This window comes from Hipposideros armiger, unplaced genomic scaffold (assembly GCF_001890085.2).
Source record: "Hipposideros armiger isolate ML-2016 unplaced genomic scaffold, ASM189008v1 scaffold_81, whole genome shotgun sequence".
Lineage (NCBI taxonomy): Eukaryota > Metazoa > Chordata > Mammalia > Chiroptera > Hipposideridae > Hipposideros > Hipposideros armiger.
In genome coordinates this window covers 2,218,218-2,232,522 of record NW_017731431.1, presented here as the reverse complement: position 1 = coordinate 2,232,522, position 14,305 = coordinate 2,218,218, and the positions used below count along the sequence as shown (strand labels likewise).

The 14,305-nt window shown below is 35.6% G+C and overlaps 1 protein-coding gene across 1 annotated transcript in view; it reads right to left on the bottom strand.

The window, feature by feature from the left end:
* The window catches only part of USP45 (ubiquitin specific peptidase 45), a 72,902-nt gene that overhangs the window by 47,087 nt on the left and 11,510 nt on the right, over window positions 1–14,305 (bottom strand). Inside the window, exons 5-6 of the mRNA XM_019643640.1 lie at window positions 13,287–13,387; window positions 5,593–5,636 (exon numbers count right to left, since the gene is read on the bottom strand). Of these exons, the coding sequence (XP_019499185.1) occupies window positions 5,593–5,636; window positions 13,287–13,387 (145 nt within the window). The remainder of the gene's footprint in view (window positions 1–5,592; window positions 5,637–13,286; window positions 13,388–14,305) is intronic.

The window sequence follows — 14,305 nt, the reverse complement described above, 5'->3', positions numbered from 1 at the left end:
ACTGGACTTATCAGGGGGATCACTTCATAGATTATATAAATACCTAACCACTGTGCTGTACACCTAAAACTAACATAAAATAATACTGAATGTCATATATATATATATATATATATATATATATATATATATATGGTGTGATCAAAATATACAGTGAATGTTTAAATAAAAAAAAGTTTAGGGGCTGGCCGAGTGGTGCGTTGGTTAAGAGTTGGCTTGGGATGCCAGCTCTGAGCAGCAGGGTCACGTTTCAGATCCCACATTGAGGGCCAGTGACACTGCGCCCTCTACAGCTAAGATGGTGAACAACAGCTCAACCTGGAGCTGGGCTGCCATAATTCCCTGGCGATGGCGTAGGCTGCAGTGGGACTGCAGTGGGCCGCTGTAGCTACCGTGAGTGGCCGGCAGCCAGCGTGGGCTGCCGTGAGCCCCCATGAGCAGCCGTCCAACGGCCTGCGAGCGACTGCCTCTCTCAGGAAGAGCGCCATGATCACAATACCAACATGGGCCAGTGAAGCGATGTCCTCCACAACTAGACTGAAGAACAAAAAGACAGCAGCTTGTCTGTTCCCCTTCCCCGATTCCCCAACGCTGTTTCCCTCCAATTCCCCAATAAAAAAAACTATATAAAAAAAAAATTATTACAGCAAAAAACACACTGCCATTAATTCCCCTCAAAATACTCCCCCTTGCTTCAAACACACTTATCCCATCGTTCTTGCCACTTTCTGAGGCAGTTCTGGAAGTCCTCTTTCATGAGTGTCTTTAGTTGTCCTGTCATGGCTACCTCGATGCCCTGAAGTGATTCAAAACGTTTACCTTTCATGGTCATTTTGACTTTGGGGAAGAGCCAGAAGTCACAAGGTGCCAGATCCGGTGAATAAGATGGATGAGGACACACCATAATGTTTTTATCTGACAGAAATTGCTGTACCAGAAGCGATGTGTGACACGGAGTCTTCCTGTTGTGATCACAATTACAGTGAATGCTGCTGCCGAGTGCCATCCAACGTAAAGGCAGGGATCTTCAACACAGGAAGCAGCATGTTGAACCTTAGTAACAATGTGTGACAAGTTTCAATTTGTCTGATGCAGTCAGTTGGGTGTAAGCTACGGTTGAGAGAAGGTCTGTTTTAAAGTTGCCATAAATCATCCACTATCATGACAACGCTGTGTGTCACACATTGTCTCCAGTATACGGTAACTTCTGTTAAATAAAAACATTATGGTGTGTCCTAATCCATCTTATTCACCCAATCTGGCACTGTGGGACTTCTGACTCTTTCCCAAAGTCAAAATGATTCAGGACATTGAGGCAGACACGACAACGCAACTAAAAATAGTCATGAAAGAGGATTTCCAGAACTAATTCAGAAAGTAGCCAAGAACGATGGGATAAGTGTGTCCGAAGTGAGAGGGAGTATTTTGAGAGGGATTAATGAAATGGCAATGTGTCTTTTCCTGTAATAAATTTTTTAAAATTTAAACATTCACCATATTGTTTGATTACAGCTCATATACATATATGCATATATAGTCATGGGGTAAAGTACAGCACAGGGAATATAGTCAAGGGTATTGTAACAGCTATGTATGATGTCAGAGGAGTAGTAGATTTGGTGGGGTTATCACTTTATGAAGGGTGTAAATATCTAATCATCATGTTGTTTTGTACACCTAAAACTAATAATAAAATTAAATTTAAAAAAAAATCCAGATCTTGGTTTCTAAATACTATTCCCTACTAAAAGGATTGAAGGCTCCTTGAGAAAAGGATGGTTCTTAACTTGGGGCAGTAAGGAGACAAAATAAGTCTATAATTATTGTTGTTGTGCCAGAAAATAAGGAAGTGCTCAAAAAAAGTGATGAGTATGTCAAAATATATAGGCACCATTTTGAATAGGTTCCCACTGGTCCAATCTGGGACAATTTGAATATCAAAATTAAAGAAGGGCACTAATAGATGATAATGAGTTTGAATTGATAATAGCTTTTAAAATGGAGATAAAAGGGAGAAAACTCTTCCTTAGAAGAGAGTTCCAACTAATAAACAAAAGAAATGATGAAATTAGAAAATCATATAGTGGCAATTTTTTTGTATTGTTCTTGCAACTTTTCTGTAAATTTGAAATTGTCAAATAAAGTTAAAAAATTAACAATTATAATATAAATAGTAAAATACCTAAGTGTATATTACATAAGTATATGTTTTAGGCTTACCAACTTGTAAAATTAATGCAGATTTGCAAATTATAGTACCAGTTCCTGATGTTTAATAACAATATGAAAATGAAGAACAATTCCTAACATTTATAAACTGACACGACTGATTGACATGACTAATTATATATCTATTTAATAGATTACTTTCTGAATCATTATAATTTGAAATTTGACAGGAAATTCCCAAGTTCTCAAATCTTTTGGTTTTAACTGAATGTTTTTAAACTCCTTTCAACCCTCAGATTTTATAGTTCTTTACAATTATATGTTTTATTCATCTAATACTGACATGCTACGTTGTATTGCTAATTGACTTTTAAATGTTTGGCTGTCTGTCCCTCTAATCAGGTTGATGGAGATTAGGGAATGTCTCTCACAACTTTTCTTTCTTCCATAGGGGTAATTTGGGGAGAACATACCAAACAAAAATTCAATATAAATGAAAACCTATAAGATTGAAGAGCAAATGCAGTACAGCAAATAGTGTAGTCCTCTATGTCTCTGATGAGTTCTTAAGAGGAAATAAGTTAAGCACCCCCTTCTCAATCCTCCCCGCTGTGTACAACAGCATTAAGGGAGATCAACAGGGTTGGAGGTAGTAGCCCTGCTCTCAGGACAGAATCAAGAAACAAACACCATCAAGAGAATCCTTAGTCGTGAGTGCTGGTAGGCTGAGGCACGCACATCCTATTGGTTCACATGAGGCTTGACTTGGCACCTTTGAATTTTGTCCTCTCCCACCCACAAAAAGGCCTCTAGATATGGGGCTTCAGTATCAATCACATGGGGTTATTAACACATTTTCTCATAAGTTTTCATACGGATTAAATGAGCTGCTATTTGTAAAGTACATGGCATGGTAAGCACTATGTAAGTTTGTGAAAAACAGCCCAGAGAACATCCCCAAATTATATGTGCCAAAATCTGTATCTTCATGAGTGGTCCTTCATTGCTTATCTGATCTCAGGTTTTTTTTCTTCTCTTTAATCACTTCCTGTACTTTGAGGGTTTTTTTCTAAAATTTACCTTTTATTTCTGAATGGATTTTTCTGAATTGCTAATATGAGTTTTGCCTTTTATGTTGACTTTGTGGTTTTCATAATCTCTTGGCTTTTCAACACGTGGAAACATCTCATTGAGAAAAAGGAATTGGAGGTTTCTAAGATGTTTCTATAATTAAGCAAATCTATTCCATGAAAAAGATTTTTCTTAAGTCTTAACTTTTCTCTTACCTTGTGATACAATATTTTTTCATAAATCCTATTAGCTGTTTTTCCTTTATTCCTGTTTGCTTATTCTTTAAACATTATTGGTTGTTATTGGATGTGTGATGTCCAGATATTGAAGAGTTGTTTTTAACTCCCAACCCTAGAATTCCAAGTTAACACAGGAAAGAGCTAGCAAGATAAATCTCTTCTCCTGTCCTTCAGATATTACAGTAAGTGATAAAAATGAAACCCCATACTAGACTTTGGGGACAAGGGCTAGTACAGTTAATGAAGAAGTCACTGAAGTTCTGAGGCCAGGCATGGAGCAGTCCATCCACCTCTTCATTATACCTGAGATTCCAACTGGAAGCTAGAATCAGCAGGCGTCAGGCACTCATTGTACCCACTGCCACTAGCTGGTTTCATAGTGATTTTTAAGAGATTTAGGATGAAAGAATAATTAAATCCAATCATTACTCCATCTTTTGAGGCAAGACTGATACTCTGATTTTACATTTACAAAGCTCTGTCTCCAACAGGTTAAGTGATTTGCTCAGTCATAATAGTAATGTTCTGATGATAAATCCAGTGTCATTTTACCACCTAATTACTCTTCCATGATCTATGTACAGTGAGAAGAATTATAAAAGACAGTAGAGCAAGATTCTTACAGATTAGGTATATGCAATCCTGAGCAAATATGACTCCTCAAAGTATTTCTTTTCGTTAACATTCTTAATAAATGCTGCCATATTTTTTAGCTTATTAACATGAAAACTGAGTGGTTGGGAGAACTAAACTATATAGATTATATTAATTATATATAAATATATAACATACATTTATTATTCACTTAGGGAAATACTTCTAGAAATATTTTAATCTTATCAGAACAAATAGCATTTTTTTAAACTGTTACATGCAAATGATTTCTGTATCTGTGTACCACGTTTACCCATCAGTTTTCAAAACATCTGGGATGGCATTCTAAAGTAAACAATGTTCATAAGACCATCTGGACAAAACTGCAGGCAAAAAAAAAAGCATAAACATATGGAAAGACAGATTTTACCCTTCCCCTCAGCCGTGCGGGCTGACAAATGTCAGGCCTAGACACAGCCACGCTTCACTGTGCGATGCTTTTCAGCACCACCTGGCTCTCCATGCAGAGCCACCAAATATGGACGGCACTGCCAGAAAGAACATGTCCAGAGGGCAATGGCAATAAAAATAGTTTATTTCATGGTTAAATAGCCACTTCACACAAGTGGCAAGAATCTGTTAGCTGACTTTTACTTGTCAGTCTATCAGAATATATTCAAAATTAATTATGCTATTAGATTTGAATATTAAATAGATCACATAATTGAACTAGAAAATAAAATGATATTTTCTAAGAACCATTTAAATTTGTTTTATTTAAAGTACAAGTTTTTCGTTTTACTAAATAGCATGTTCATAATATGTAACAATTCAAATTCAATGAATTTATCAAATGTCCATTGTGTGCCAGGTGCTACATGAACCACTATCTACATTTACACGTAACTGCTCATGATTTATAACTGGAGTATAATGAATTGATACACAGTGAACAGCACAGAGACATTAATTCTTAAATTCATGATATTTTAGTGAAATTTTTAGAAACTAAGTATACATGTACATTTGCTCACTAAGAAACTGTCAGCTGAGAGTTTAAGATTCTAGCTTAAAACCAGGGTGTCTGAGAGAATCAGTCTTTCAATTTGACACATAAACAGGTATGTGTGTTTTAATAAAAAGCAATTTATTACTTTTACTGAAGAATGATTACTGATCATTACAAGAAAGCTACTCAATCTGGCAGTGATTCTATTCATATTCACTTTAAGTGATCATATTCACTTTAAGAACTCTTCCTTTATAAACACAGAACCAAATGCACTAAGGACTGAACTTCAAGATATTTTTTTAAGTATGGTATAATTAAGAGGACAAAGATGCTATAGCAATAACAAAAAAGACAAATTTTGATTATATGTTTTGTTCTCCTGAAGTTTTATGTGAACCTATGAAACGACTATAATTAGAAAGAATAATCACAGAATTTCAGGGTTAGAAGGTTATTTTATTCAAAGGGGTTTACTCTATCTCACCTTATCTCCTTCATATTACCTACACTGTCATCAGACATTGCACTTTTGTAATAAAGTAACATAGACCCTAGAATATAAAAAACATTGAGAAAAAACTTCAGGCATTCTAGATAAAAAATTTTAAAGCTCTTTTAGATCTCTGTAATTTACCTTTAAACCTATAATCTGAGTACTCAAAGAGCTGCTGGTTAACTGAGTATCTTGACAGGTTTTGTACATACTTCAGGTCTTGCAAGACAGAAAACTGTCTGAAGCACCAGCAAAGAAAAAGCAAAAAAAAAAAAAAAAGATTGATGGACCTGGCAACAATGACATTAAAAACTTTATTACCCAAAAAACCCTAAAAACTATAAAGTTAAATATAGAAAAATGGGTATTTTTGTCAACTATATGCTTTGAATAATCTTTCTGGAGGACTGTTTAACAACAGAATCAAAATTTAAGATATGCTTATAAATTGGTCAGAAATCCCCCAAAATTTAACCTACACAAATAAAAGAGCAAATATACAGAGATGCAGCTTTGCTTATCATGGGAGAAAACTGAAAACAACCAATATGGATTTGTTGCCAAGTAATATTAAATGTCTCTTTTCTCAAAGGTATAAATATTTGTGAATTGCTTTGGTTAAACCAGAAGGGGAACACCAGTGCTTCCCGAGTTTCCCACAGGCATGAAGAAAGTAAACTTATCTGGCAGTTTGCTTATTTAAAGAAAGAGTTTGAGAATATTATCTCCACTGATAATTGTCCCCATTGCAGACAGATAATGAAATCGAGGCACACAGCTAGTCAGTCAGAGAGAAGATTCAAACCTAGGCAGCCTGGCTTCAGAAACCACACACGTATGATCTCCTATCTGTTTTGTATAATAATGGTTGGTAAGGTTACTAAGTGATAATTTAAGACACTGATGAAACGCTACTGGTGATATGAAAGAAAAGGCCACTACTCTTAAGCAAAGCAGAATGTAATCAATTACTGGACGTCTTTGGTGTGTGAATTTATAGCTTTATTAAAAGTTTGTATCAGCCCTTCTCAAAGGGTTCCTCAAAAGAATTAAGCCCTAATGCCCTAGGCACCCACTGTACACAATTAACTTCTCCCTATGTTTCAGAAGGGTACTAGTTAGTGCCATCTTTGGGAGAAGTGAGAAAATAATCACTCATTCAAATAATTTTCTGTGTTCTGTAGTTCAGATGAGGAACCCCTGATTTAAATCCCTACAGGTAACAGTAGGAATTTTTGTCTCTAACCCTTTTTATACAGGGAGATAACTGTTTTTAATACTTATTTTTGAAAATGCAAAATTTTTAGGCATACAACTGTCACTTTATAGCAGAACAAAATGTATTACTTTTTAAGAAAAAGGTTACAGTGTTAAATTACATTCAAATTGTTACTGAAAAGGGCAAAATATTATTTATCTTCAGATCCCAAACAAGCCATTTACTTTCTTATTTCAAAAAAAAGACACAGGAAACTTATACTTAATAAAATCTCTGAAAGAACCAACATAAATCATGTCATTTTACACCAAGCACATAAGCTTAATGAATTTATCAGAATATAACATTTTATGCTCTCTTTAAGCTCTTTGAAAATAGCATCTCAGCAGTATTAAAATTATGGGCTAAATGCATTGATTTAGGAAAAAATGTGGGATTGTCAATCATCTGTCCAGTTCACAAAAAGTAAGGCAATACCTAACAATATTATTTCACCAGGAATTCCTGTATTCTATAAGTATCTGTACATACTTACATAACCTTTACAAGACTATCAAAGTGAGCTGACTTTCAGAGAATATTCACCCACTTTTTAACAATACATATTTCTGGGTAGGTCTCACATTAAAGTTTTCTTGCTCTTTTTCAATTTTGTGTTATATATGACCTTTTCATTACATGAGGATTTTCTTTGTTGTTTTTAGTTTTCTAGTATGTGTTTGAGGGGGAGGGTATGGAAGGATTTTTTTTTTTTAAAGCAAATCCTAGCATCAGATGTGACATCTGCACAGCTGTAAGCATTCTTCTGGGAACCTGCAGAGGTTCCCTCAACTGCTTAATGCAATTACCTAAACCAGTCATGTAGTATTAATGTAATTTGCCCATTTCTACATCTGAAAATAAGTTTAATCTTTAAAAAGGAAAAACTTGCTGCCCCACTACTCCTCTACCTTGGAACCAAATAATAATTACCTCACCTGTTTATTCTCAAAATTCCACTAACTCCTACTTAACTACTAGCCTTAGAATTCTTTATTTGATCATATAATAAACCGATATTGCCACATGGGTGGGCAGGTATACATACAGAGGCATTCCTATCTATCTCCACACTACAGTAAAGAGATTTTTCTAAAATACAAAACCGTTCACTACTTCTCCACTTAAAATTAGTGGTTCCTCACTGACTACAGCATAACTCTAAACTTACAAGGCCCTTTAATGTCTGTTCCCACTTACCTCTAGCCTCACCTCTCAGCATTCCCGAGCACCACAAAACTCAACCTTGCAGCTCTATAAAATTCCCTCAAGTAGCAAGCTCCTCATCAATAAGCTATTTCCTCTGCTTGGAACACACCCCTTCCCTCTGCCTAGCTGATTTCTATACATCTTTCAGCTCATGGCTTAAAAGACTCTCCCCTTAAATAAAATGTTCCTGACTGCTCCAGTCTAGGTTAGATACTACTCCAAAGAGTTCTCATAGTCCCCTGTACTTGCTCCATCACAGCACTATTTAAACTAGCAATTATAATTGTGATTTGTCAATATCCTGCACTGGACCAAAAGATCAATAATGGCAGGAACTGAGCAATAGATCTGTGTCATTCACTAAGGTATCTCCAATATAGCACAGCGTCTGGCACAATGTAGGAAAACAAATATATTAAAAGACTGAATGAATACATAAAACAATTTTAATATTAATATTCAGGGCTTTTTTGGGTGAAAATGCAAAGCTTATCTACTTCCTCAGTAAAAACTGGTTACATGCTAGTTCAATTCAATTCAGCAAGTATTTACTGCTTAGTCACACAGGAATCAAAAAGAATATAAGCCAGGGTACAATCCTCAAGGAACACCGAGTTTTATAAATAAGACACAAACAGATGCAAGCTAAATGCCACAAAACCAGATGTTATTAGATTCTAAAGTATGCTTAACAGAAGAAAACAGATAAAGGATTGGGAAAGTGTCCTTGAAGTAGGATTTGAGCTGAGCCTCAGGGCAAGTAAAGCTGATGACAGGAAATATAAAGGCAGAAATGTGCCAGTTCAGCAGTTCTCAAAGTGGATCTGAAGACACCCTCCTGAAAACACCATCCTCCTTTCAGGGTCCTTAAGGTCAAAAGTGCTTTATAGTAAGTCTAAGATGTTATTTGCTTTTTTTACTTTTTTTCATTCTCAATTATACAACAGTTTTCCACAGGCTACATGCTGTGATATCACAACAGACTGAATGCAGAAGTAGCTATGAAAATCCGCTGTTTGTTATTAAGCCAGGCATTAAAGAGATTTGTAAAAACATAAAACCATGCCATGTATTAAGTTTGTGTTATTTTGAAAAATTATCTTTCCTAAAAATGTTATTTGTGTTAACATGTCATGAAATTATTGCTATTTTTCGGTGAATATTTTAATTTTTTTTAGTTTTAATTTCTAATATGATGAGTATTGATATACATATATAACCTACCTAACCGAAGCTCTTTAAGTACTCAATAATTTTGTAAGCGTCTAAAGGGCTACTAAGCAAAAAGTTGCAATCACTGAGCTAGTTGTTTTTAAGTGATGGATGAAGCACCAGCCTAGATTCTGTGTGTAGAGAAGTTGAGTTAGATGTATTAGACACGAAATCAGCTGTGGCATTGCGAAACTTAAGAACATGTTTAAGGTATAGCTGCAGGCTTTTCTCTCAGTAACGTTATTTTTACTTAGTGAAAATATAAAGAGAATCCTTTAAAATCTTCTGATTCTCCCACCTAAATACAATACATAGTTATGTATTTTTTTGAATTACCATAGAGACATTTTTACATTTCTACAGTCTTTACAATTATCATTTAAAACAGGTGCATAATCATATCTGACATTCTTACAAACCTCAATAGCACCTTTCATATTTGATTTTTAAAGTATTTTATAAAAACATATTAAAGACTCATGCAAGAAAGAATATGGCAGATTACTACCCCACAAAAACTTACTTCTAGAATGCCAACGAATCTTACTTTAAATCAAACTTGCCTGACAGATCCTGTAGCTTGGAATACAAAGATAACCACATTTTGCCCTAGAACTCCTGGAAACTTTGAATTCAGAACTGCGTCTCTCCCTATCTTTGAAAACTCCACACACTCTCAAACTCCTTGAAGAACCTGTTTCCCACTATTCCAGGTGCTACCCATAGTTCCCTACACACAACTGAAGCTTACACTGGTCCTTCTCACCACCTGAAATGATTTCTCCTCTCATTCAAATTTCATCCTTTAAGGGTCAGCTTGAAAGCCAGCTCAGCCTAGATTCCTTTTGAATTCCTCTAAATTAAGCATTACATTCCTCCATGAATAGCTAAAGGACTTTGTTTGGGCATCTCTCAAAATACAAATTCTATTCTGCTTACATTATTACTTTTTTATTTCACACCTTCTTTTAGATCTTAAACGTCTTTAGGGCAGGAACTCTTATCAATCTTTATTCCCTGAAGCACCATGGGAAAGAGGGGCAATGGGCTGAGGGCTCAGCCAAACTGTAAGCTGCCCCAGGTCACACACCTACTGACTGGAGGAGTCAAATTTGAATGCCAGACCCCCCTGACTCAATGCCCATGTTTTTCTCCCATACTATTCCATGCTCCCTACCTTTAATGACAATAAATATTCAAGAAATGTCAAACTGAATGGAATCAAACTGGCTTTGGTTTTAACTTCAAAGAACCTCTAAGGTAAAAAACCCAGAGAAAATAATTTCAATAACTGTACTTTTGCCATCCTTGGCATCATATCCCTACATATTTTTTTTATTATGGCCAACAAAACAAATTTAGTGTGCAGTTTGCAGGAGACAGCCCTGAGGCCAATACCTACTCCTGAAGTAGTCAATGTCTATCACCGCCATATTTTCCTGATTCTTTAGTCGAGCATAATTGGAGCTATGACTGGTATGCCTGGGACAGAGTGAGATTTCAGTAAATGTTTGCTGAATAAATAAATGAATGAGTGATGAAACTAATATTTCTTCTAATGTCCAAGAACCTGAGTTTACCTCCTCTAGTTCCTCCTCCAATTTCTTCACCATTACTGTCTCAAAACAAGTTAAAAAAGCAACTGTATACTGAGCGATAGAAAATATGGCTGACAATTATATTTGTATATAATTTTTTGGTTTCTGATGCCAATTTCTAAGCAGTTCAATTCCATTCCAAATGCATTTCAAAATTATCATGCCCATTCATTCCCATTCATCTAATCAAAATCCTAAGCTTTGTACTTGATTCCTCCACACTGTCTCACTATTACATCTTTTCTTATGTGACTTTTTTTTATTATTAGTTTCAGGTGTACAAAACAACATAATGATTAGACATTTACACCTCTCACAAATAATCCCAACAAGTCTACTACCCCTCTGACATTATACACAGTTGTTATAACACCATTGACAATATTCCCTATGCTGTACTTTATATTCTGTGACTATATAAATATACATTTAGTTATAGTTGACATTCAATTTTATTTTATATTAGTTTCAGGTGAACAGCGCAGTGGTTAGGCATTTATATAATCTATCATCCCCCCCATATGTCCAGTACCCATCTGACACCCTATATAATCTTTACAACATTATTGATTATATTCCCCATACTGTATTTCACATCCCCATCCCTCACTCATTACATCTTAATCTACCCACCTTGTACCCATGCCTCTGCTAGTCGCTCACCTGCCCTACCACAATAACCTCCTTTAACCTTCTTAATTATCTCCCCACCTCCACTCTTAACCCCCAACAGTCCACACTCTCCCCATAGCATTCAAGAGTAATCTTGTTTTAAAAAAGATGAAATAATGGTTACTCCCCTGCTTACAACACTTTGAGAGCTTCCATTACACTTCCAATAAAAAATTTTTTTCCAAGGAATTCCTTACAGTATCCTTAACTTCATTTCATTTTACTCTCTCTTAGCAAACCACACTCCAGCCAAATTGGCCTTTCTTGATCACTGTAACCACTAGATTATGGCCTATGACTGCAATCTGCTCCTTTCCTTTATAGCACTTACCAAAAGTTACTATGTATTTAGTTGTTTTTTTTTGTCTGTCTCCCCCACATACTCTAAACCTCAAGGAGCAAGATAAGTGTTTTTGTTTTACCACTACATATCAAATCAAGTATAAAACCTGGCATATGGTAGGTTTTACTTACTAATATTACTTAATAATTCTGAATAAAGAAACTGTTTCCCTATTACTATTAATTTATATTAACATGCATTATATATTGCTTATGTTAGATAACAAAGTGTATAATTAACCAACTATATAATATATAGTTACTATTATATAATAAAGGATTTGGCTGCCCTTGGTCCCAGGTTCCTGAGAAGTACCTTCTAAATCCTTGGATTTCCAGAATAACTGGAGTGTCCTTTTTATTCATGATGGACCCCTCAGACCACATTTGATAGTTTATGCTAACTAAGTTAACAAAGCATCTTTTTTTACTCATTGTGGGTGCCTAGACAGTTACCAGTAATGAAATGACTCAAGATGGAAGCTGGCTGTGCCAGAAGGACCAACCATGTGAATAGAGAGTTGGGGTCCAGAGACTGAGTTAAATCATGTGGCCAACAATTCAGTAAGTCATGCTTATGCAATGAAATGCCAATAAAAACTCTGGACACTAAAGCTCCAGAGAGCTTCCCTGGTTAACAATACTCTGTGTGTATTATTCCGTATCAGTGGGGAAGGAAAGTGATGCCTCCTGACTCCACAGGAAGAAGGTACAGAAACTACATGTTTGGGGCCTTCCCAAGCCTGCCATATGTGTCTCTTCTTTTGGTTGGTCCTGATTTCTATAGCACTTTCCTGAGTTCTCTGAGTCATTGTAGAAAATTATTGAACCTCAGAGGGTAGTGGGAACCCCTGAAAATGTAGCCAGTTGGTCAGAAATGTGGGTGGTCTGAGAATCCGAGTTTGTGAAGTGAGGGCAATCTTATTGGGGCATGGGACCCTTAATCTGAAGGTTTGGCCTAACTCTAACCTTATAATTAGTGTCAGAACTGCACTGTGATTACATAAAAATGACAGATATCATTTCATAAATATGTGTTGGGCATTACACAAGTATTTTTAAATCTTTAGAAAACATCTCTAAGCCTCACAACAACTGTACACAATAGAATTATTATCCTAATTTTTTAGATAAAGAAACTAAGGAGTAAAAGCCACATGGACAGTAATTTAAGTGGAGTCTAAATTCAAACTCAGCACTGTCTGACTCAAAAGCCCACAATCTAGTCACTACCCTCACCAGCTTCTCATTACTGGTTATAGAAATACAACACAAGATAGCCACCTAAGAATGCATGGCACTTGTACTGAGAGATGACAGTAAAACTAAGGTACTCTTTGGGAAATTATGAACTCTTTCTATGAAATATAAAATACTGTACTTTAATACAAATTTAATTAGTAATTGCTCAACTTACTTGTTTGTGTTTTAGAAACATGTTTCTGGAGAAAATCAACTATCTGAGCCAAAACCTTCTTATTACAATGCGTTGATAACTTTTCATCACACTCATAACACCTGAAAAAATATAAAATTTAAGTAAATATTATAAAGATATCTTCAATAATTTTGCACACCAAGTAATAAAGTTGGCATTTATCTACTTTTGTCTTTAAATTATAGGGTAACAGAGATACACAGTATGAGGCACCAGGTGTAAGTCCAGAGAAATAAGCAAGGGATAGTTTATACAGAGTTTTATCACTCAAATTAAAGTTTTGGTAGTTTATCCTAAAGTGTAATGGAATGCCATGAGCAGTTTTCAAGCAAGAGAGTGATATGACCCTACTTACATTTTAAAAACACCACTCTGACTAAGATTGGAGGGCATAAGGAATAAAAGCAGATCAGGGTAGAAGCAGTGGATCTGGAGAAAAATGAACAGATTTACTTTATATCTTATCAGGTATAAACAGTAATAAATTAGATATAAAACATAAGAGACAGGGAAATGTCAAAATCACTCCCATGTTAAGGGAGAACTGGATTTTACCCCCAGAGGACATTTAGCAATATTTTGAGAGACATTTTTGTTTGTCACAACTGGGAAACTGCTACTGATGTCCAATGGGTAGAAGCCAGAGATGCTGCCTACAAGGAACAGGACATTTGTTATAATTCTTATAACAAAGAATTACCAGCCCAAAGGATAATAGTAATGAGAATGAGAAACCCTGGTTTAGATGAAACAAGACAACTTGTGTAAGTGAAATAAGTCAGTCAGAGAAAGACAAATATCATATGATCTCACTTATACGTGGATTCTAAGGAACTGAATGGATGGGAGAAGTGGACGGAGATAATCTCAGAGACACAGAGGAAGAACTGAGGGTTGCTAGTTGGGAGCTAGTGGGGATGAAGGAGAGGGGAAGGGATGAGACAATACAAATTGGTAACTACAATATGGCCTCAGGGATAGGAAAAGACAGTCCGAGG